Below are 25,514 nucleotides of genomic sequence, written 5' to 3'. Positions count from 1 at the left end.
AACCTTTCCTTTTTTTTAAAAAAAAATAGGCCTTTAATTGAAGTACCCCAAATGGGTTTAAATGTTGAAAAGCAAATTATACCTTTTTTAATTATTTTTTATAATCACCATCATCAAAAAATTGTTTTCTACAATCCAAATTAAACTTGAATTTGGAGCCTTCGACTTGACATTCAAAAGAAAAAAAAGAATCCCTAAAATCATTCACCTGTGGTAACATTTAAGTATTTTATGGCCATTAATTAGCATCTTATAAGTCATTTGTGTTCCAACTTAGCGTTTTAGGCATAAATTCGCATTCTGTGGCCACAAAGTAGCATTTTACGTGGAAGAATTAGGATTTTGTCTGAACAATATATTTTGTGGCCACAAATTAGTAGTAGGAAAATAAGATACTAAAATACTAATGTGCGTGCACAAAATGGCACAGAGCAGAGCAGGTCAGAACAGAAGCGGAGCACTTGTTTTCTGTAGACGACCCTGGCTCTCCCTTTGCAAAGGTTTGAAACTTCGTGCAGACTCTTTCTTTTCCCACTGCACATTAGTTTTCTGGTGTCTTTAATAACTGTGCAATGCGCATATGCAATGCGCAAAAGTCTGCAAAATTTGCAATAAATGGTTCCCTTAAATGTGCTAAAACAGTCATATGGCAGCTTGAAGTACTTAACGAATAAAATAAATCCCTTTATGCATTCGATCAATCCGGATGGACTCCTTTATATCATTGAACAATTGAGTGAACCCCTTTTATGTTAATTGTTCGGCTCCTATGTAGTAGAGGGTCATTTGGAGTGCAATTTAAGTTATGTTGACTCTTCTTTAAATTAAGCTGTTGCAGTGAAATGGAAATGATGCATCTATTTGTTTTGCTTTTAGTTCATCTTTCGCAAGTTATATAGTCATTGCCAAATTGATCACTGATATTGCAAATTGCTACTTTCCTCTTATCATGCAAGGGAAGGCTTTACGCGCCCGCAACATGCGCGATTTCAACACTCTCACATTTGGGTGTAACTACAGTTTGCAAGGTTTTAGGTCAGCTTTAGGGTTCGACAAACAAAACACGTGGTCATTGAACGGAAATTGAAATTTGAACTAATGGGTCCCTAACTCGGGACTCGGATTTGGTAGGGATGTGCGGGTGCTGTCCTTTTTAATTCATGGAAGTGCCAACTGTGAATCTATTGATCACGAGGGAGAAATTAATAATTGTAGTTTTTGCCCAGCCAGAACTATATGACACAAAGTCCTTAATTTTGTCAGAATAGAGCTGTGATAGAAGAAGCCTGGAGCACTATTTGCACCGCTTCAACATTTTGCATCAAGCCTCTTCCAAATGTTGGCACACGCGCTGGTGTCTGGTAGCAACAGTCCATTGTTAAAATCTTATGCTATAACCAAGTTTAAGAACCCGCATTAAGCGCAATCTTGAACATGTGACACACACGCCCGGTGTGAACGTAGATTTACGTAGACGTAAATTAGAAAATTTGACTACCACGGTAGTTTGTGTGGGCATCCTACAGTGCATGCGGCATCTGAGTGGTCAGTAAGGAGCCAGTACTCGCACCTCACTAATAACTAGAGTGGTGTAAAAAGCATCAAATGACAACACCACCCATACATCGTAAGTACGTGTAACTTAATATTATCGTTACAAATACTTCACGATACACTTACCACACGTACGAAAATTGGGATGAGCCAAGGGATGAGCCTCTAAGGAAATGCAAGACACACCTGTACTCCACTTACAATATGGCCGCTACTATCAATGACCTTCCACCCGCCCTGATAACCCAAAAACCTATATAGGTCAACTCTGTCTACGGGTGCATGTGACTAAGGTTTAATATAAGCTGAAATTTAAGCTAAAATGGACAACAGTTTTAGAAAACTTTCAGACTAAATTAGATAAAAACAGATGTGATGCTAACATTAATCGCAAATTACTAGTTTTATGGTTCACAGTTTTGACTGTCATTGGTTATCTAGTGATGCTTTAGGTAAAGACTAATTGGGCTAAAAACAGACTGATATGAGGGATATTATCCTACTTTTGAACCTGCTTCCTACAAAAGTCAAACCACGTCTCAAACCAGCCGTTCTGGTTGGGTTTGTCCCTTCAAGTTCCACAAGTAGTGGCTGGATATCAAGTATGAACCAATCATTCCAGACTGTGAAAACACAATGACTTATTCACCTATTTCTAGACAAAAGACAACAAAACTCTGATCAGTGCATTGCATTTAAAGCAACAAGTTGCCATTCAAGTTCTTTACTGGAGCCCTTCTCAGCCCCTGTAGTCTCTAGTGACATCACAGAGCATGAAAGCAAAAAAATGTTGCTTCGATGCGTTTCAGCCCCCAGGTTTGCCAGATGTAAGAAGCTGATGCCAAGGAAAAACCATGTAGCAAGCAAATAAGGCAGGGGTGTCAAAGGCCAACCTCCTGCTGGTTTTTCAGAAATCCTGCCTCATCTGCTGTTGATTACTTGGATCAGGTGTGTTTGGCAAATAAGGAGCTTCAATGGCAGATTGGTTAGAAAATATGCAGGACACTGGCCCTTGAGGCCTGGAGTTTGACACCTGTGCAATAAGGTAACAGTGGTTGAAAATGATTAAGCATAATAATCAAGGCAGATATTATGGAAATATTACACAGAGGATTTTTGGTAAAGCCAAAATGCATGGAATATTTTAGAACAAATTAAACACGCTTCCGTGTTTTTTTTTTAGTTCAGAATGAAGACAAATATAACTAAAACAAACCAGTGGTTTAAGGTGAAGAAGTTATAAACATAGTTTCTTTATTTTTTTGGACCACAAAATGTTCAGGACATGAAGTGAAAACGTTTCCGGTGTTAGTTGAGTTTGTTTATCTGGGCTCCAAAGTTCATTCTTAGTGGAAGTCTCCACTAAATCAGTGCTGCCTCCTCTTCAGTCCAGTGCAGCTCCTTCTACATGACGCTGCACTTCCCCTTCAGCTTGTCTGTTCGTTTCTGCTTCCCCCAGCGTTTGCCGTCAATGCTCAGGCTCATGTCCCTCTTCTTCTCGAGTGCCAGTAGCTCCTGGAACAGTTCCTTCACGTTGAAGTTTGTCTTAGCCGAAGTCTCCATAAAGGCACACTTCCAGGCTGTGGCCTGAGCTTCGCCTTCCTTGCTCTCCACCTCACGCTGGGCTGTTTCGTCACTCTTGTTGCCAACCAGCATGATGGGAATGGACTCTACACTGCCTTTGATGGCCAGAATCTACAGAGATAAAAAAAAGGAAAATTATTGAGTGTGCATGTTAGTATGTCTCCAGAACATCTACAATGCAAGAGTCCCCAAACTACAGTTTTATTTTGGTTTGAATCAGGTGTTGGTTAATTTGCAGCCCTAGCTGAAGCCAGATTAGCAAAACCTCAAAATTTCAACCATCAGTTGGCAGTTTTAGAGGATCGGTGGAGGTGGACCCAAAATTCTGGATACCAGAGTTGGGACGTGAACTAGATGCACATAAACTTAACAGAAGCAACTAAACTTAAACATGTAAATTGAACTTGTAAACTGTAAAATTGTAAATGGAACTTGTAAACTGTAAAATTGTAAATTGAACAATATAAAATCTTGGCAGTGTTTTTTTCCATAACAACCCAATTAGGGGAAACCATTGAACCACAGTGCCTTCTTGGACCAAAGCAGCTCAAAAACCTTCTGTGCGTTATTGTGTAATTGGTCGCAATTACATGGTAGCAATATAGAAAACAGAACCCCACCCACTCTAGACTCCTTATTTTCCATCAATGTTATGTGACTGACTAATCACAGACACACAAAAATGCAATATCCATTGACAAATGGCCGCAGCCATGGAATGAACAGTACAATCTTTCTCTCTGGAAGAGCAGGTGTGTCTTTTTAACCCTTTAACACCAGATATATCTATGGCGACAACTAAATAATACACAGTCTTTGACGTAATGTAACTCGCTGATTCTGAGACAGAGAAAAGCAGATTCTTATGTTGGAATAGCACTGATATGCAACTCATTACTAATATAAAGTGTTGCTTATTGATACAAAGCCAATATGCATCCTTTTCTCCACGACAGAACCAACGGTAATTGCGTCAATGGTTAAAGAGTAGGTCAAAGAATGTCAAACTGAAGCTAAAGCTCTGGTGTTACGGAAACAGCAGGTTAAGACTGACCTGTTGGTAGATGGGTTTGAGCTCCTCTATTGACTGTCGACTGGTGATGGAGTACACCAAGATAAAGGCGTGGCCTTTGGAGATGGACAGACGCTGCATGGCAGGAAACTGGTGGCTTCCTGTTGTGTCTGTGATCTGCAGCGTGCACACGCTCTTATCACAGCTTATCACCTGCAGAGACAACAATTGTGTGATACCGGTCTCCTGCATGCTCCTGACACCAAACAAAGTCGTGCATCAACTGACTCCCACCTGCGTGTAAGTGTCTTCCACCGTGGGGATGTAGGTGTCTCTGAAGGTGCCTTTAACAAACCGGAGAACCAAGGAACTCTTCCCCACCCCACCTGCTCCAAACACCACCACCCTGTAGTCATTACTCTGCTCGGGCATTCTGGGACTTGGAGTCCACCTGGCTCAGTCACTTGAAGCTGTAGATGGAGCAGCAAGAGGACAGACAGGTTATTCACTACCCCCTTTACATGCACACAAAATATTAAGGCATCATTGGATTTCTAGAGTTGTCGGATTCTTTAAGTGACCATGTAAACACAATAGGTTAATGTTTTTAAAGACCAACTCCAATACAAATGGGGTTTTAACAAGTTCTTGTAGCATCTTTTCTCATGATGGAGGACATATCTAAAGAAAATTAAGCATAGAACTGCTTTTCTGAGTATTTCTTTACTCAAAGCGTTGAGAATCAGGAGCAGACAAAAATGCAGTTTAAAAAAGAGTGTATATGTAATGTAGAAAGTACAACACAAGCTCCCTGATCTAAGCTCTGAGCAACGGTGGGACGAAAGGGGGCAGAGTTGCTCCGCTCCAATATTGCAGCCCAAAACTGAGAGGCAAATTTCCAATGAATGTCTGCTACTCTACAGAAACTATGACCTAGAAAACGACATCATGTTTTTGATTAGGGCTAAAAACAGCACAATCATAATTAAAAGACCACTGGGAACACTTTTAGAATAGATTAATAGATGACTAAAACAAAGAACTTTATTGGATATCTAATAATAAGTACCGGTAATCAGATTACCAAGTGTATATTTCTCCCAGAAAAAAACTAAATTTCCCTGCACATCTCCCCCTTATTCGAGTTATTTAATAGTTTTACATTTGGGTATATAAAATGCAGGAAACGGATATCACACGATCAGGATGTGAGACCCAGTGTAGCAGGGTGTATCTAAGGCAACCGCCATGCCTTCCTTGCTAAGTATAAATGGCGAACTGCCGCAGTGTGGTAGTTTTTATGAGGTATTATGGTAATTCAAACATTAACAAAGATAATTCTACAACAATCTCTTTACCACGAACAGAAAGTAACCAGAAGTTTGACACTTGGGTCATTACTAATTACGAATGAGAACAATTTCATTATATTTTTTTAAACTATTGTGTACTACAGCCCATTGTTTTGCTATCGTTTAAGATATTTCACAATTAAAAAAAAAAAAAAAAAAAAAAAGCACTAACTTAAACCAAACTGTGGGACTTTATATATAAAGCAAAGAAATGAAGAAGAGGATTCCAGATGTGATTACCAAGAAACTTATTTTTCTCCAGCTTATCCAGCTCTTAATAACATTGGTAGGAACTTCTGAAAACTACTTAGGGTTTTTCCTTTTCATATTTTATGCTGGTTTACTTACTTTTTGCATGTAAGAAAATTGAAGAGGAGGTCTAAAGAGTTCAAAACTATTCAGAAAGAGGTTTTTTTTAAAGTCCTACCTACTCCAATCACCTCTTGTAAAAGTGTTTCCAGTATTCTTTTATCAATGATTATGCCATTGTTAGCCAAAAATATGTAATTCTTGGACATAGTTTGAGCAGAGATGCAGGAGTTCATAAGAAATTTGAGTTTGAGTTGTGGATGGAGCAAGGCCGCCTCCACTTCCCATTACCCATCTGATTACACACTCCCCCGCTAACTTACAGCCTCTCGCACCCCCAACCTAACATTACAGGTGCAACGACAATGGTGAGCAATATTGGAGCTACCCAGCGTATAGTTATGAGCCAGGTGCCAGCTCAGACAAGCAAAATCAAAGACGTACCTGGATCTAGTTCTCTGCTCCTGAATCCCAACAATCTAAATAAGGAAATCCTCAGAAATGCAATTTTAAGCCTATTTTTCTTCATTTGTGTCCTCCATCATGGGAAAAATGCCACAAGAACATGCTAAAAATGCCACGAACATTATTTTCCTCAGTCTTCTCAGCCTTGCGGGTAAAACTGGTCTCTCTTGTTTGTAGTGGAGCTGCGGGTGTCTCTAGTCATACTAACTTCTTCAACTGACGTCATCACCTCCTTATCTGCACCACACACTCACGTCAACAAATCAGTCCCTCGTTAAGCTTTCTCTACAATAAGCACACACCTGCCTCCTGACAGTCCCCACCCCCCCGTGTGTTTGCTGAATAACCACAGCAGTGATACAATGCGATGTCTTTGTGCGTCTGTGTGTGAGCTGTGGGGTCAAATGCGAGGAGGAGCAACGGTGACAGACGGACTGCAGATATTTGTGTACTGAGAGAGTAGCACAAACGACTCATCACCGACAAGGCCGGTTGCCATGGTTACCCCGCCTGCCCACGTCTTCTGGTGTCACTTCCTGTGCGGAGGCAGGCAGCAAGGAAAACACCAGAAACTGAGCGGTCTGCAGAGCTGGACGCACAGATCTAAAATGTTTAAGACCTACTGTTACTACAAACACACACTTAGCTTAGTGTTCAGACACATTTGAACAGCTAGAACTATTTTTGCTTCCACTTCTAGTGATATTCTTGCAAATTGATGACTGAACTGTGATCAGACATGTTTTAAGTCAAAATTGCTTTAATTTCGTTTATTAAACCACCCTTTCACCTAACTTCTCTTGATTTAATTTCAAATGCAGTAATTTATACAGTTTCTAATTTCATTTCTCATAATATTGCTATTAGTGTTATATTTATATTGCTATGCTGTTCAAGTGTGCTTTAAATTATCCCTGAAAACTGTCTTTTTTTAAATGAAATGTAAAAAAAAAATGAAACACAATATGGTAAAGAAAGTTACCATGGGACATCACTGAATCACTTCGTGTCAAATAACTTTTGGTTGAAGTGATGAAGCGGTGTCCCATAGAACATATTTTTTCCAGTTTCAGTAAAAAAAGCAACATTTCAGAAAGCAAAACTAATTTAGAGAAAAACAACATGAAAATTAAAAAAAAGAAACACAATAAGAAAACTGGACTTTAGTTATATTTTCTGTATGAGAATATAACTTCTAGTAACTTTATGCTTAAAACAAAAATAAAGAAAAGGGTTAAACCAGGCTGGAGTTCCCATGAAACCGAATTCTTATTAAAAGCACGAGAAGCATCAAAGGAATGGATTCTCGCTGGGAAACCAAGGCATGGTTCGGATTATAAGGTGTATTGTTGTTGCTTTTTTTAACTAAGACTTTTAATTGTACCCTATAGTGTGGAAAATATGAAGGTCATTCCCAGCTCAAATGATAACACTGTAAAATTGCAGCCACGTGACTGCAGGTTTTAAGAATAAAACATGGGAGTCAGTAAACCATGGAGCTTCATTTACGTCAGGAAAACAAAGACACTAACAGATGTGTTGTACCAGCATTGATCAACCAGACTTGGTTTTGGTTCCCGGCTTTGCCCTGAATGCCAGTGCAATTATTGACAGGATCACTTTTGTTTCAGTCAAAAGCCTCCAATAGACAGACACAAACCCTTTTATTTATTTAACTACGCCCACAACGGTAACACTATTTGTAAATCTGACAATCGCTGCAAAAGCATAAAACTGATCATCCAGATTTTCTCATCTCTGACAGTTACAGGAAACATTGTCGTTATTTATGTCATCTATGTCATCTATGTCCTCACAGCAGGAGTTGGAGCCCAGAATCTTGTTGAATCACTGCTTTGATGGTATCCTTATTATGGTAAAGAGGTACTTAAGTACCTCTTTACCATAATAATGAGGCTTTTGTGTCATGAAAGCATTTATACTACAAAATGAACAGAATAATGGAAAATGTACTTTTTATTAAAGGTGGTCACTTGAAGGAGCATTGCTAAGGGTGGTGTGGACATGGCTTTAGCTACGTAGCTCGAACTAATTATAATATTTTGGGAGATTTGTTACGTTTTTGCTCACAACAATGTTAGTAAAAGAAAAATATTGATGTGAGTATTCAAGAAAAAAAAGCAACTTATTTACCCGCCGTTACAAATTTGATCCACACATTTTTAACATGCTTTCAAAAAGGAATTATCAATACATTCTCCATTCTTTGAATACATCAAGAAGTCATTTATTAAAATGATTAACAACAGAGGAGTTATTCTCAACTTAAAGTTTGGAAAATTAGCTAAACTTTTCTTGCCAAAAGTGTTCTTAAGATTTTAAGGAAGCAGACATTTTGAAAGCCCTTCTACTGCCCCTAGTGGAATGATAATGAACTGCAGGGCAGGAAACACGGACAAAGTATTATATAATGGCTATTTAAGTAAGGTTTTGATCGTCCTAATGAGATACTGGGAATGCATATCAAACATGATATGAAAGAATGGTTGCAACAGCTGGGTCCAGTCTAGTTTTGAATGCGGGACCTTGGGACTGACTGATGGGAGTGAGAGGTGGGACACTTGGCTGACTGCATGAACTAAGGGATGACTACAGCAGAAATATCAGACAGAAGCAGGAATATCGGTGTTGAAATGCTGATATTTCAAACCGCAGTGGCCACGCGCCCGCACGCACGTGCTCACTCATCAGCTGCTTTTTTCTCAATTTCTATCAGCCGAGGCTCCTCTCTCATTACCTCCTCACATTGCGTTAATCTGTGTGACTTGCGCTCAATAGTAAGAGGGATCTCTGGAGCGCGCACAGCTGGGCACGTGCGCGTCTTTCGTCATGTCATAAACGCGCACGAACACTAGTGGCAGCACACCGAAGCAGCGGAGGAACACCCCACTGTCCGGCTGCATATGCGGGTTGGTCTGTGCGTGTCGGCCACCGTGGGTGAGACGTCTGCGGACTCACCTGACTTTGTCTCCGCGGATCCGCTCGGTTCTCCCTGCGCGCGGGCTTTGGTCTGTTCCGGCGGGGCTGTGAGCATCTCAAGTCCTCCACTCTCTGACTCACACCATCCGCATCGTCATCATCATCATCACCATTGTCAGACCTGCTGCTGGTCGGCACAATGCAGCGCTTTTCCTCCTCCTCCTCCTCCTCCTTGCTCCATCACCTCCACGGCTTCGGTGGCAAAAACAAAACTTCCGCTTGGATTTCTTCGTTGGATTTTCACAATAAAAGTTTCTTCTAAATTGCATTTGTACCTCATTGACTTGATATTGTAATTGATCACCTCACACTATTGCTGTCCTGAGATCGCAATATACGTTATAGTGCTGCAGTGTTACGTAACCTTGAAAGTAGAACCAATTCAACTCCAGATCAAGCCAATCAATCCCAATGGAACCATGCAATAATACATCTTCACCTATTACGTCAAAGTGCCAGCAACTCCATGACCTTAAACTTAATTTTAGCTTTAAAATAAATGTTTTGCGTGGTTAGTGCATTACTAAACATAAACTGGGTTAAATACCCACAAAATTGACACATAACATGCTACTGCAACCTGATCCACAATTAACACCTAAACAAAACCAAAACAAGTGAAATTAGAACCGCAAAACAGTTTTAACTTAGACCGTCAAGAAATACATGATGAACAAATAAAATGTTTTGGCTTTTAATTTGAAGAACTCCTCCTGCGGCCAACAGGAATTTACATCCAAAGCAAAGAAAAATATCATTTTTCTTTCACACCTTCACCTCCGTCATTAAGAAACGTCACAAGGAGAAAATAGTACAGGACAAAAATAATCAAGCAGCTTTCAATGCAGCTCACATGACAGAGATGCTTTGGTGTTTGTTATTTTAGTCCAGTTTACCTGCATTTCACATTTGATCATTCACAAATTTGTTACAACACCGACTTGTGTTTTATTTTTAACGAACACACTCCAGGGAAAATCTCTGATTTCATTGCAAGAGTATAGGATTCAAAAAAGAAAAAGAAAAAACAAAAAAAACAAATTAAATAAAAAATGCGTATTGCTTTTGTTGATATTTATTAATTGGGTCTTTTTAGGAATACACTGTCATATTTAAATGGACTTATTAAAACAAACTACCACACATTTGTTTATGTCAGTGTTGTCCCTTTGTCCTGTCTTGCATGTTGCAAGTTTGGAAAGCAATTTGTGTAGACAATATCGCACCCTGGTGGTGACCAAGAAACACTGCAGTTCTTTCTGAGTCATGTTTATTACACAATTGCCGGTATGAAGCCCATTGAGATGATTATTGTTGTAAATACTGGGCTATACAAATAAAATTAAATTGAACTGAATTGAATTGAACTACAGTAGAACACAACAAAAAACAGAAATTAATTAAAAAAGACATCTAAAAAAACGAACAGTATGGAGCTCTGGACATAACATTAATGAAACAATCCTTCAAATTAAGCATTTGTGGCCACAAATAAGTATTTTGCGCGCTCAAACTACAATCTGGTCTTTGATGGTCAAAAATGAGCATTTTATTAGTCATTTTTGCTCCTAAATTTGGCATTTTGTGCACAAAAATAAGAGAAAAATGTGGAAGTTGGACAAGAAAGCGTTACCATAAATATATATATATATATATATATATATATATATATATATATATATATATATATATATATATATATATATATATATATATATATATATATATATATATATATATATATATATATAATTAGTTTTTCAAACAGAACATTTTTGGAGTTTTTGTTTCCAAACTTTGAGATTTGTTCTCGTTTTGGTGCCGATGGGTTGATATCCCTCCGGGAAGACTCAAACTTAACCCTTGTGCTATCCTATGCGGTCAAGATGATCATTGACGTGTTCTCCCTACCATGACAAAGGTGGATAAAGGTGGAGAGGAGTTCATGTAATCCATGGACACCAGTGAAGATCATAAATCATTGAAGAAAAAAGGTTCAGCGCATTGTCTAGTGGGTCTAGATGACCCCACTAGACAAGGGTTGAAGAAATTATGTGTTCTTGCGCTTTGGAATGATCCAAAAACACACATGAGCATCAGAATAGCAACAATTCTTCCAATGCTAAAGTAACTTTGCACATAAACAAAGGTCAATGTTTCTGTAGAGCACCATCTATGGGGAGGCATCTGAAATGCAGGGAAAATGTAACATTACTAAAGATTATATTATTCATTCCAGGTTGGTGGACCGGGTTACATAGTTTAACAGGCCGTATATGACCCCAGGCCGTAGTTTGCTATTGGACAGATAATTTTGATTTCTTCTGAAATGTCAAAGAAATTCAAATTCAACTTTATTTACATTTGCACCTTTCTTGCCAAAAAGCACCTCGAAGTGCTTTGCATATAAAATCTATAACAGTAAAAAATTGTACGTGCTGAAATTGGTCTTATTAGCTCAAAGCGGCCGTGGTGCAGCGGTAGGGCGGTCGACCCATGATCATAAGATTGCAGGTTCGATTCCCGCCTTGCACACCCATGTGTCGAAGTGTCCTTGGGCAAGACACTGAACCCCACCTTGCCTCTGGTGGGAGGTTGGCGCCAGTGTTTGGCAGCGGAGCCGTGTGTGAATGTGTGTGTGCATGGGTGAATGGAACTGTGGCTGTAAAGCGCTTTGGGCCTTCGTAAGAAGGTAGAAAGTATGGCAGGCCATTTTAACATTAAAAGGCTAGACTGGATGTGTGTTGCAGATATCTTTATTTGAGTTTTGCCTAGTCAAAAAGAACATTTCAGATATCCGCAACTACATTCTTCCTATCCGTAATCGTAATTTTAGATATCCTCAAAGATATTATTCCTAGGACAAATGACATCACTTTCACCATTCATTTTTATGGGGTTTACAATTACAGATATCTACAATTCAGTTGCAGATATCCACTTCATGAATTACGGATATCTGTAACTGAATTGTAGATATCTGTAATTCAAGTTTCAGATATCTACAATTTCATTCTTACTAGTCAAAACTCAAGTTAAAGATATCTTTAATTCAAGTCAATTTAAGATATCTACATGTTCCTTTTCAGATATCTTAAATTAAGTTTTGACTAGGCGAAATGACGTTGTAGATATCTGTAACTGGAATTGTGACTAGTCAAAATGACGTTGTAGATATCTCAAACTGGAGTTAGGGATAGTCATAATTTAATTGTAGATATCTATAATCAAGTTACAGATATCTTGAAATGAAATTTGAATAGAGATATCTGAAACTTGAGATATCTGTAATGTTCATTCAGGATAGTCAAAATGTAATTACAGATATCTTGAATTAGAGTTTCGAGTAGGCGAAATGACGTTGCAGATATCTGTATGCAAATTAGGTCCGCATCGCAGAGGAGCAGAGCGTGTTGTTGTAATCATTTAAATTGCACCTGCTAACTTGTAATTAGCACCTATTAGCACCATGTTGCAGCAGTACGACGGGGTTTTAGGACTAGTTTACAAAAAACGTTTTGTTTTCTTTAATTACAACTTTTATCTCGTAAATTTAGGAGATAAAAGTGTTGTGGAGTGTGTGTGTGTGTGTGTGTGTGTGTGTGTGTGCGCGCGCGCATGCGTGCGTGTGTGTGTGCTGAGATGGGGGTGAGTACGGAGCGGAGGTGTGTGCGTTGATACTGTGTGTTCGGAGGACGGAGCACCGTAATAAAGAGAAGGTGTTTCCCCCCCCCCCCCCCAGAATAACTTTTTTGGAGTCGTTCTTAATCCGCACTGGAGGTTTAGGGTTCCGATCAGGAAAGTGAACCCCGAGGAAGAATCGCCTTCGGCGGAGGAAATCTCCCCTGCGCTTCTGACCGCGATCGGAAAGAGAGAAAAGAAAAGAGAAAAACACCAAAGTTTTCCGTTTATCGGAGCCTAGCTTTATTTCCGGATAGCTTTAACCGAAGTGATTCTGAACCTTTTGGCGACTCAAAATCAGATTATTAGTGGAGCCGGCTTTCCGGGGTTCGGTGTCGGTAAAGCGGAGTTTTATCTGTTTAATAAGGAGCTCAGAGACACGTGTGGGTGCAGAGAACCGCTGCAGCCTTTATTCTCATTTTCATTCACATATCCTGAAGTTCATCTGTCACCTTATGTCATGAACCTGTCATCCGAACACCAATGCAGAAGTAAACAGTGTTACATACACCTCTCCTCCAGATGAAACGTCCCGATCCAACATAAAACAATAAAGAGGAATGAAAATAGTCTGTTATGTTAGCATTACAACGTTGAAAATGCCAAAAAGTGCTCCTCCACAGACGGAAGCGTCACAGAAACGTAGAGATCTTGTCTTTAATGGAGAAAGAAAGGATTCAGGTGGACATCTGCAGGGACACTGACGGCTTCGGGCTGCAGAGATCCTGCAAACCACCCATCAATGAATAAAACATGAATAAATCATAAATCAAACTAACGAATTTCCAAACATTTAGAACGTTATCAATAAACATTCAGCTCACCTCTTCAACAAAGTTTAGTCGGTCTGCTGCTGCTGTGTGGCGTTCACCTGCTGCTCTGCATGCTCACTTCCACTTAATATCGTAAATTTAATTTAGGACTTAAAATCTTTTGATTTTACTGTTTTTGGTGGCCCTAAATCTCCGTCGTAGAGCAGCCAGCGGGCGAAACGATTTTTAATCGTCTTTTTAATGCTGCAGCCCGTGCAAGACAGGAGGAGCTAGTGATGACGTTTGAGATATCTTTAACTGTCATTCTGCCTAGGCAAAACTGAATTACAGATATCTACAATTGTCATTTAAGATGTGTGACGAGTTGAATGTCGTTTTCAATGACGTCATTGCAGATATCTGTAATTCAGTTTTGACTAGGCAAAACTGAATTATAGATATCTCTATCGGTCGTTTCGACTAGTCACAATTACGTTACAGATATCTTGAATTACAATTCCAACTATCCAAAATGTAATTACGACTAGTCAGAAATACGTTGCTGATATCTACAATGTTCATTCCGGATAGTCAAACTTAGCCTTTTGATGTTAAAATGGCCTGCCATAAGAAAGCGCTGTATAAGCGCTATATAAGTATACGCCACTTACCATTTACCAAAGATTCTAATTATTGCACCCCCCCCCCCCCCCCGTCCCCGTCCCACTGGCGCCCCTCCTCCTCCCTCCTCCCTCCCTCCCTCCCTCCTCTCTCCATCAGTGTTCTTCAGCTCTGGGAGCGATGAGATCTTCCTGGGCCGCTCCTGCTTTGTCCGCGCCTTTATCTCTACTTTAGACCGGTTTGGTCTGATACCGAACCGACACCCCTCGATCTGGCGCGGCTTGGTTCGGCGCAGCTCGGTTTTACGCCGTGAAGATAAATAAGAGCAGGTCGGATGCGATCAGGACGATGGGCGCGGACTGAACTGTCAGGTGAGGGTCTGGTCTTAAGGCTGCTGCCTGTGTTTGTGAAACCTTTGAACCCCTATTATTATTAATATTATTATTATTATTATTGTTATTATTATTATTGGCCTTTATATGGGAATTTTAGGGTGTTTTCGTGTTCCTCCATGATGGTTGGAGGATGGATGGAGGAGCTGATGAATCATTGATGCCATTAAAGCAGCAGCAGCAGCAAAAAGGAGGAAAGACATAAAAAGAAACAGAAAATAAGCCCTGAACTGGTTTAGTCGTTCTGATTCAAATCCAGAATCAGATTATTATTATTATTATTGACTAAGCATCTCCAGCCTCCTGGGTCTGTTCCAGCCCTGGCTTCTTTTTCCAGTGTTTTGCATCGCTGTTTGCGGTTTCGTTGTCATCAGTCAGACCACCCTCTACTGTTTGTTCTATAGGAGTAGAAATGTGCTGCAGTCTGAACAGCGACTAAAATCTTTTACTTCCTCTGCACGGTAAAAACAGCACCCTGAAAAATAATGTCATAAGGGGTATTTGAAAAAGCAAAAAAAAAAAATCTGCCAATGAGGTCACTAGGAGATGAGTTCTTTAATTAAGATTATTTTGCCATTAAAAAAACATTCTTGCTAAGATATATGAGACAACAAATCTTTTTAAAAACAAGGGTTTAAATTTAAAATTTCTTAAGACTTAGTTTTTGCCTTGTGGAAATTAAGGCCTTTTAATCAATTCTGCAGTTCAACTGCAGAAACATTCATTTTCTTGTCTTTTTTGTGTTTTGATTATAATTTATTTTTTTATTGCTTGTTTGGTTGTTTATTAGAAATTCCCTTTTCATTATCTTCTCTTTTCTTTTTTTTTAAATACCTGTTCCATGTGTGGTTAACTTTAGGACACCATTATGCAGGATTTTCAACGATTAATCATTTTACATCTAGCTAACCAAAAATGTTAGGAGGAACCTCAATAAACACATTATTATGACCATTGTAATAAAGATATTAAAACATTGAAATTTAATTACGATCTGAAATCTGAAAAGAATTTCCCGTTTTCCTTCATAAATCTCCAAAACGTATATAAAAGCAAATCATTTCATGGTTTTGTTGGCACTCATCAGGTTACCTTTTCAATCATTTTGCACAGTTGCTTATCACATAGAAGATTTGGGCATACTGCCATCTGTAATGACATATCTCAGCAGCCTTATGTTTGGATAATTGCTTAAGTCAATAATTTTTAATGAAAAAAAAACCCACTTTTTTCAAAATGGCGACTTATCAGTTCGTTTTAGCTTCATAGGTCACCGAGCTTGACAAATTTTTTCCCCATGCAGTCTCCAAAAGATGCTTTAAGGAGTTAGGAGGCGATAGATCAAAATCCCTAGGAGGAGTTTAAGAGTGTAAAAGGTATGAAAGCTGATTTAAAAATATATATATATTTCAAGATAGTGGCCTTGCTTGAATGTCGCTCAAACTGTAGTTTTCTTGTGAAAATCACCAAATTGCACACTTTGTCACAACATGGCCGCCAAGCTGTAGGTCCTATGGCCATCCCATAATAACTTTAAAGCTTACTTTGGATGTTCCCGACACGTATGTTTTAGTTTTGTTAGTCGATTCTGAACTGTTTCTTTGAGTCTCATAAGAGCTTTTGGCTCTTGACCCTTGTCAAAAATATTTTACCAGGTACTAGGTGTATGCACATTTTGGTGAGGTTTTGAGCATGTGGTGGGGGCAAAATTGTCACTCAAAGGCGAAGTAAGAAAGAAGAATTGAGAGGCCTGCTGCGGGATTGTTTGTAAAAATAATAATGAAGATGAGCAGAAACGTCTTTGCTGATGATGATAAATAAGTGTAAAGGCTGCTGATGGGGGTGAAGGGTGTGGCCAATTCACCAATTCACACAAAGGAGCCCCGCTCCCTGCACTTGGTGAGCAAGGAGGGATTAGTGACAAGACCAGGGGGCATGCCAGGCCCCACTGCCCCACCCCGAAGAACAAACAAAGAAAATGAAGACAAAAATAAGACAAATGAGATAATGTGACGCATCTACAGTGGCAATATTGTCACGTTGGGTGATGGCGTGTGTCTGCTTGTGTGTGTGTGGGAGGAGACAGTCTGTTCATCTCCATAGTGAGAGACTGCCTGCAGTTTGTGAGTGAACATTGACAACCAGAGACCTGAAGGGTGTATTCAGACTGAGAATGCAATCATATTTTTCCAGTTAGGCTTGATTAAAAAATGCAATAATGAAAGCTTTCCTCAGAAAATGGCTAACAACAACTACAAATCGTTACAGCTGCTAAATATTGTTGTGTTGATGTAACAAATGGCCTTGAAGTGCAGACCTGCAACTCATAGTGGCAGAAAACTAACCTTACATTACAAATTTGATAATTTATGTCTGCTGAGAAATGTTATTTTTGTTTTTTTAGCCAATGTGTAAAAAAAAGCTGTCAATTAGATACCAATGTTGCTCATCTTCTCGAATGACAATGGTTGATTTTGAACATTTCTAACTGACAAATCTAACATAATGTCTGAGTTGTGCCACAAATAAAGTCATGAATAATAAGTTGATCTATTCGTGATGAGCCTGTGCTCACCATTTTGGCTCACATAGCCAGTGAACTATTTTGTTTTTCTCCTGATCCCCAAAGGAGGAAAACAATTTTCTGTTATCTTGAGAAAACAAAAATCATTTTCTTGACATCACGACTATTAACAGATAGTTTTGTCAAATTTAGTCATACTAAAATGTAGACAAACTTTACACCACAGCTGGCAATTACATTCACCGACCACTTTATTAGGCACACCTGTCCAATTGTTTGTTAACACAAATTATTAACCACCCAATCACTGGATTTATGCATTTAGACCTAGTACAGTTCATATCAAGCATTATAATAGGGAAGAAAACTGATATAAGTAAGAGTTGGCATCAGCAACATGAAAGCACAGATCTGTTCTGCCTTGAATCAATGGTTCAGGGTGGTGGTGTAATGGTGTGTATGATATTTTCTTGGCACATTTTGGGCTTGTTGAATCTATCCAACGAGGGATTAAGGCAGTTCTGAAGGCAAAAGGGGGGTCCAACCCGGTACTTGTCCGGTGTACCTAATAGAGTGGACGGCAAGGGTATAAATAATTTAGATATTTAACCTGACCACATAAAATAAATTATCTCAGCAGTTTCGTTATGTATGGATGTAGAAGCAAGTGACCTTGACTCAGATCCATTCTTTTAATGTTGAATTGACACTTGTGTATCAGCAAAACTCCTTTAATGACCTTGACCTTATTGGTAGTGATGGTTTCTATCATTGACTCAGCAACCCTCAGGGACAGAGTTCTTCCTCTGTGAGCTGTAAAAAGGCTGCAGGAGGCAAAGCTGATGTGCTGTTACATAACAGAGAGTTTTTCTGGAACAAGAAACAGTTGATGAAAAACGTGTGCTGACAGATTAGTTGAGTAAGGTCTGCCAGCTCTGACTTATGTGTTGCTGGCTGTTTGGGAAGTTGCAGTTCATGTGCTCAGAAGCCTGCCTTTTACTTGGGGCTGATTCTGTTAAGTGGAAAAAAAAATGTCGTTGGGGGGGTTGACATGTACGGGTACTGCAGTTTTTTGGGTTGTCCAGGCCCGTGGAGGGTAGTATAAAAAAGCGACTGCATCTTAAGAGGAGTGCAGGTGTGTCTTGCAATTCCCTTCAGGCTCATAAGATAACCTCATAAACCTCATAAAAAATTGTCATACGCGGGGTAAATGTATCATGAAGTATTTGTAAGGATAAAGGGATACAGGTGATGTGGTTGTACAGTGGCCTTATGGCAAACTATGGTAAGGTATGTGCACTAGTTCCCTACTTCATCCTTACTTACTCTTAAGTGTTGCTTAAGTGTTCACTATGACATGTAGCCCACTGTATGCATGTTAAAATAATGCACATGAACATTTTTCCCCTACGGGTCATCAAGCGGTCTACAACTTTGACAGTTACTGTGGGCCACCTGCATGCCCCATACACATTTGCTCATTTTTCACCTATATACAGACCTTATATACCCGTAAGGGCAATTGTGACTAAGGCATGGCATTGTGTGCTTCCGGAATCACAATTATCCTAGAATAGGAAATGAAATGTTCTTTTATGTGTCTCTATGCCAACCATTGTTATCACAGCAGCCTCAGAGCTACAAAGAGGCAGCTGTTTACACTGAATGCAAGCAGTTACACTGAATTGGTACTGAATGTGCAGCTAAAGCTGTTCCAGCCTAATCAATCACTTGGACTTCGATCCATCACAACGAGTTTGTGTTTATCCCCATCAGGCTCCATGACGCCACAGAATGTGTCACCTTCATCCTGCTGTTTGTATACCCAAGTTGTTATTATGAGAGGAAGTGGATGATCAATTTTATTGTTAAATAACCTCAGTCCAAATAGTTTTAAGGTGCCAAGAGTTGAAAAATGACTAACATTACTGGAAGGTATAACATGATAAATTGACTACTGATTAAGGTTTATTCATTTAATGTCAAAATTGGCAACTAGTCAAACAAATCTGACTCATGCATAAATGTTAGAAGTGTGGCATGTAAATACAAATTTAAGTAAAGAACAACTATAATGTTTGTTTTGGAAGTCTGTGAAGCATTTGTGCAGTTATAGTTTAGAGGTATTTGATGTCAAAAGTGGTACTAACTTGTGTATTTTACCATATTATCCTGCGTCCACTTAGTTCAAAGTTCACGAATACCTTATAGCAAAAATAGTTTTACTCTGACCTCAACTTTCTTCAAAATGACCATATTGTATATAATATTGTTCGCACTCTAATAAGCCTTAATTTTTTTCAGAGAACGACAGTGCATCTTCTAATCAAGAGTATATATGTATATGGGCATATGGGTTATTCTGGTTGTGCTTACTGATGTTGAAGTGATTTTGAGAGGTACACGGTGCTCTGTCATAACCGCAGTCTTTTTTTATGATTTGCAAACAAGTTTGGGTGTTGTTGTAAATACGCTAACATGGCTTGTAGTGCAGTGTCGGCCTGTTTTATTTTTTTTTTGCATGTTGCAAAAAAGGTTGGAAGTTACAGAGAGATATTGTAAATACACTAATGTGGCTGACATGTAGTGTGTTACAAACTAGTTCTAGAATTACTGTGACTTGTCTGACTTGTCTCGTTTAATGTGCCTTAAAGTTCGGTGCACCTCATCAAAAGTTATATAATAGATCATTCGTTGACAGCGCGCCCTATAGTGCGGAGAATATAGTAAGGTAAGTAGTTTACCGTTTCTGTTTAACCAAGCAAGGAAATTATTTTAGAAATTATTTTAGCCTGATGTGTGGCTGTAGAAACGTGTTAGCCTGATTCAGCGGTCTGTGGGAGGGGCAGAGTCACTGGCTGCAGAATCAGCATTTAAGTTTTAAGATCTCCAAACACTCTATTAAATCATATTTGATATTTAATAGATGTCTCTGTTCATGTTTCACCCAAATAATGTAATGCTGCACATCCCATATCTCTACAAGTCGGTATTGCCTCCTCTTTCTATGTCCAGTAATGCTCTTCATTGGCAGCATGACATAGATTTATTGGGCGGTTGGTTAAGTGCAGGGACACAGGAAATCAGGGTGCACAATGAGCTTCATCCAGTGTGGGTCCTTGGGGAAGACCCTTCACGCAACCGCCTAATTATGTAGACTGCTGGCCCCCAGTCCAGATAAAATACTTTCTGCTAAACCACCTGTGTGAATCAGTGGCGACCCCTGAAGGGATATGCCGAAAGGTGAAGAAGAAGAACATTTTTTATTGTTGTTACCCTTAAAAAAATTTAATTTTAAATGAAAGCACATCTTTAAATTGTATGTCACAGCAGCATGAAGCACTTGTCATGGCGTATCATCTTAGCCCAGTTGTTCTGCTTTCAAAAAGGCTCAGTGACAACTCAAAAGATGTCAAACAAAGTATTACACATTTACGAATCTGACAGACTACACACAGAAACCAGTACAGATATGTAAGTGATATGTAAACAATTTTTTAAAAAAAAGTAAGAAATAAGAAATAAAATGTGTAACATGTAAAAGTTTTCATTTTATGTTTATTAACAGTTATTAACACAAAGGCCTCAAGCAAATTTTCCAAACCTCCCAAACTTTCCAAACTTCTTTTTCGGAAATGTAAATTGGAATACTAACCTATTTAATTGAATTGGAATCAGAAGAACCTCCAATTCAGAGGCTTAAGTGTAAATGTCTGTGTGCCTCAGAACATGACAATTGTCCTCAGAATAAGATTCATTTTCTCTCTATCATTGTATAACGACTTAAACTTCCACCACTGGAACGCTAACAAGAACTAAAATTGCTACACAAAAGCATTGATGTTGATGTGGAAATATTCAAAGAAGGTTGAAAACAGTGTATGTCTTCAGGTACAGCAGAGCATCGGTTCATGTGTTTTAGCCATAGAACCATCAGAATATAAACTCACGGAAAGAAAAAAAATAGGAAAACCTCTGAAGTTTAGTGTTTTTCTAATTATGTTTCTGAATAAACGAAACCAAAAAGGTTCTCATGTAGTCACATTTATTTAGACACATGAGCCAACAGCAGCTATGAAAACCCTTGATATGTTTTACCATGGTCAGTCGCAATCCATCAACTGTTCAGATACAGTCAGCATGTATTTTGTGCCATAAAATTTGTGGTTATGTGGAAGGATTAAACTTGTGGAATTTATGGTCAATGTTTTTAAAGCCCGAGTAGAATGAAAGTCTGCGTAGGATCAATTTATTACGTTTTCAGAGGTGTTTCAATATCAAAAAACTGTGATTTCACAGCCATCTCAGATACAAGACAGAAGCCATTGCAATGGTTTGCCATTTTCAGGGTTGATAGTAGGAGCAAAGAAAATGTAAACAAATTATCTTTTAGTTGTGACCCATTTAACCAATTCGTCGTCATATTTTATGGACAAAGAGTGTCGATCTCACTCTCTGCTTGCTCCACCCCTGAATTCTTCCCATCCTCCATCTGTACATTCCCTTCAAACTGTCTGGTTACCGTGGCAACTACATCCGTAAGGCAAGAAGACAGAAGAAGAGAAGGATGACAAGGGAGGGTGGGAAAATGGCGTCAATCTGCACTCTGCTGGCATGTTCGTGAATCTTCTTCTATTTTTTGGAGCTTTGGTTTACTCTTCATGCTGCCCTGGAGTGAACGAATACGGAAGTAATCTGTAAAAGATGATGTCTGCTGGTGCTTTTGGATAGTCAGCTAAAGCGATTCCGGGGTTCTGGATTCAATCATAACCCAGAGTCTAAATGTTGAGTAAGTAGAATTTTTACTAATTTGAGGATAGTAAAGATGGGATCCATGTAGCTAAAATGCCTTTTAATGTACTTCTGCATGTGGATGGGCTGATTATTTCTGACGGTATTGCAGAGCAGCTGCAGCATGAGGGATGCTTCTGTCATGTCAGCAGATTTCATCTTCATTGTCTTGGCATCCCCCTTTGAAAATTTGTTTTCCTTTTTTCAACTCACTACCTTTTTCTCACATTTTTCTTCTCTCAATTTTGTTGCGATCCTGCTAACTAAGGATCGCAAATGCTCTTTTCCCGACCTTACTTTCAGTTGTGCAGCTCTGAGAAGGTCATGCCTCCACTGTTGGTGCCGTTTTCCCCAAATGGCTTTAATGCTGCCGTTTCTGCTAAAATGAGTGATTGTTTCCCACTGTAGCTTTAAAATAGCAAATTTCTGAACACAGTTTATGTTAAATTGCTTCAAAAAAATCGCATTTACAGTCATTTCCTAACCTTTGTCTTCAAATCTAGGTCACGTGTCTTTTCCACTAATGTAATGTCTTTGTTTATGTGCTCCAGCTGGTTTATGGGGAAGCATGTTTCTCCTCTTTGCAGCAACTGTAGGTTCTGTCTCTGTGTGTAGACAACGTTTTTGAGAGAGATGGAGCAGAAAGAGCCATCCCTTGATGTAAATGTGTCAGCAGGAGGCGGGGAGATGTGGGGCTTGTTGCTACGGCAACAGGGAAAGTCAATATGTCCAAGGTCTTTGATGGGAAAATTAAAGGCACACACACATACACACACCAGCTGGGGCCTGCAGTGACTTCAAACACATTTGAACAGCTTTTATTTGTGAGATGCCTTATCAAAGATTTTAAAAGAAGCTAAAAAAACAAAAAGCTCAAAGAAAACAGACGGGTTTCCAAAAGGAAACATGGAGGCTTGATGGATGCTTATTTGCACATTACAGACAATAAATATGGTGATTTGCTCAAAATTGTATTGTTTCTGTGGCTACAAAAAAAAGCATAAAAATTTAGATTAGATTCTATCGCCTTAGTTAAGGCCAATAGAGAGTTTGTTAATGCAATAATGCCAACATTGTAGCATTAGCATTTTAGGTAAATGGACAGACCATTTTGAAGGTCGTTGTGGTTTCTCTTATTTATATTATAGCTGTGTAAGAATTGAGAAATATTCAAATTTGTGAGTTCCTTTCTTATATTTTTGGCCTCGTCTCATTTTTTTGCATGCTTTTAACTTTTTAATTCAGTTTTACATCAAAGAGATCATTGGTTTCATGCTCCTTCTCTTGGTTTGTCTTACAGTTTTAGGATACTTTAAGATAATGAGAAATTAACCACAAAACCCTACAGAGCATTTTGCTCTATAAAAAATTAAGACCTTCAATGTTCTGTGAGCTGGAAAGATCATTTATCCAACAGTTTAGTAAATTCTGGCCCCTTTCATTTTCGGTTAGATTCTATTGCTTTTTAGTTTTTTAAGTATTGTTTACACCAATGATGCTTTTTTATAAGAATCCTTGATAACCTAGTTACAACACATTAACTCCTATTAGTAAAAGTAATGTGTTAGCCTTTATAGTATATTTAAAGGAAACATTCATTAGCATTTGTAAATGTCTTACTTATGCTTTATAAGAGTTGCCTACTCAATAAAACATTAGTGTCCAATTATAAAGCCTTAATCAGACATTTTTAAGGGATTCATTAGCATTTGTAGACATCCTACTTATGTCTTATAAAGCTGCTTTCACATCAAACGAGTCAACTTGCAACCCGAATTTCAGGCTTCCATACTCAGAACGCTTGTGTTCATGCATCGCTACACAAGTTTCTAAGCCCATTCGTGGGCTCTGTGTACAAAACATTGATTGCGCAGTGGATGGTCAACGGGTTGAATGCTAAAACGTGACAACTCTAAACTGGGACCACTAGGAGACTCTTATTTGGTAGTGACGGGTAGGTTGGATCCTGTACAAAACACAAAAGTGCCATCCGTCGTAAACATTATTTATTGTTCTTTTTCTATATAGTGGAATAAAGCACTAAAAAGGGAAAGCCTCGAAAAAGATTTGCAGTTTGCACCCTTATGACATGTCATAACAAGCCTCATCCCATTGAAGGTGGCAGACAAACACTAAAGAAGAAGAACCCCCCTCCCTGCTGCTGCCTGAGTGTCCGCTGTGAACACCACCAGCTGAATGCAGGTTCATGAAGCTGCGTGTGGCGCATTCTTGCAGCAGAGGAGTTCATATGCTGCTTATTAGGGACACATTAGGGGCACTTGTAAAGCCGTTATTAAACATTTGTAAGAAATTCGTTAGTGTTGGTCGACATCCTAATAGTGTCTTATGTCTTACAGCTGTCTTCTGGATGTTAATCAGTAGCATGGTTAGATGTCTAAAAAATTTCTCACAGCAGACATTATTTAGTATTTGTAAATGTCTTACAAATGGCTTGTAAGTGGCAATAAATTGCTTTTAAATAAAGAATTAAAAGAATAATTGATTTTCCTAATTCACTGCAGCCCCTCTATCTAAATTATGACCAAAGCTTATTTATATGCTTCATATTTTTACTGCTTTGCACTCTTGGCATTCTCTTGATGAGCTTCAAGAGGTAGTCACTTGAAACGGTCTTCCAACAGTTTTGAAGGAGTTCCCTGAGATGCTTAGAACTTGTTGGCCCTTTTGCCTTCACTCTGCGGTCCAGCTCACCCCAAACCATCCTGATTGGGTTCAGGTCCAGTGACTGTGGAGGCCAGGTCATCTGGCCCAGCACCCCATCACTCTCCTTCGTGGTCAAATAGCCCTTACATGGCCTGGAGGTGTGTTTGGGGTCATTGTCCTGTTGAAAAATGAATGATGATCCAACTAAACGCAAACCGGATGGAATAGCATGACGCTGCAAGATGCTGTGGTAGCCATGCTGGTTCAATTTTCAATTTTGAAGACATATATTGCTGTCACCAGCAAAGCACCCCCACACCGTCAAACCTACTCCTCAATGCTTCACATTCATTCATTCATCTTCTTCTGTTTGTCCCTTTCGGGGTCACGGGGCTGCCGGAGCCTATACCGGCCACTTATGGGCGAAGGAAGGGGACACCCTGGACAGGTCGCAAGTCTGTCGCAGGGTCACACTTATCACACACCCATGCACATTCACACCTATGGCCAATTTAGAGTGACCTATGAAGCATGTTTTGGGATGGTGGGAGGAAGCCGGAGTCACCGGAGAGAACCCACGCATACACGGGGAGAACATGCAAAAGGTCCCCCAGCCGGGACTTGAACCAGGGGCCTTCTTGCTGTGAGGCAAAAGTGCTTACCACTGCCCCACCGTGCAGCCCAATACTTCACAGATAATTCAAATTCTAACAATCTATTCAGTAGGACTATCAGCTGTGTATCCACCTGACTTCTGCACAACACAACTGATGGTCCCAACCCCATTTATGAGGCAAGAAATCACACTTATTA

At 39.3% G+C, this 25,514-nt stretch overlaps 2 protein-coding genes across 4 annotated transcripts in view; one reads left to right on the top strand and one right to left on the bottom strand.

Annotated features, from left to right (window-relative positions):
• Positions 1-2,776: 2,776 nt before the first annotated feature.
• Positions 2,777-9,462, bottom strand: LOC101164795 (GTP-binding protein Di-Ras1). Of its 2 annotated transcripts, none has more exons than XM_004068137.4 (4): positions 9,256-9,462; positions 4,445-4,620; positions 4,193-4,363; positions 2,777-3,249 (listed from the first exon to the last, which is right to left on the bottom strand). In XM_004068137.4, the coding sequence occupies exons 2-4, from the start codon at positions 4,580-4,582 to the stop codon at positions 2,959-2,961; spliced, it is 600 nt and encodes a 199-aa protein (XP_004068185.1). In that variant the 5' UTR covers positions 4,583-4,620; positions 9,256-9,462; the 3' UTR covers positions 2,777-2,958. The 2 variants fall into 2 exon arrangements, with proteins under 2 accessions (XP_004068185.1, XP_004068186.1); XM_004068138.4 differs by lacking the exon at positions 9,256-9,462 and adding an exon at positions 6,256-6,464.
• A 5,024-nt stretch (positions 9,463-14,486) lies between these two features.
• Positions 14,487-25,514, top strand: part of apc2 (APC2, WNT signaling pathway regulator) — a 43,499-nt gene continuing 32,471 nt past the window's right edge. The window contains exon 1 of one of the 2 annotated variants that reach the window (XM_023954406.1): positions 14,487-14,701. The gene's annotated coding sequence lies outside the window, so the exon portion shown is untranslated. Of the gene's footprint in view, positions 14,702-21,520; positions 22,036-25,514 lie in introns of those variants that run through there. The other variant, XM_011474282.3, reaches the window with a different exon arrangement.

This window comes from Oryzias latipes, chromosome 4 (assembly GCF_002234675.1).
Source record: "Oryzias latipes chromosome 4, ASM223467v1".
In the NCBI taxonomy this organism is placed as follows: Eukaryota; Metazoa; Chordata; class Actinopteri; order Beloniformes; family Adrianichthyidae; genus Oryzias; species Oryzias latipes.
Note: the sequence above shows the minus strand (reverse complement) of the source record. Positions and strands in the feature narration are given on the sequence as shown.

What these genes read in the sequence shown, in the direction of transcription:
- LOC101164795 (XM_004068137.4), bottom strand. Translation starts at nt 4,582, where the DNA reads ATGCCCGAGCAGAGTAATGACTACAGGGTGGTGGTGTTTGGAGCAGGT. An exon ending in TGGAAGACACTTACACGCAG is followed by an intron (nt 4,364 to 4,444) that starts GTGGGAGTCAGT and finishes TTGTCTCTGCAG; the next exon opens with GTGATAAGCTGTGATAAGAG. An exon ending in TCAAACCCATCTACCAACAG is followed by an intron (nt 3,250 to 4,192) that starts GTCAGTCTTAAC and finishes TTATCTCTGTAG; the next exon opens with ATTCTGGCCATCAAAGGCAG.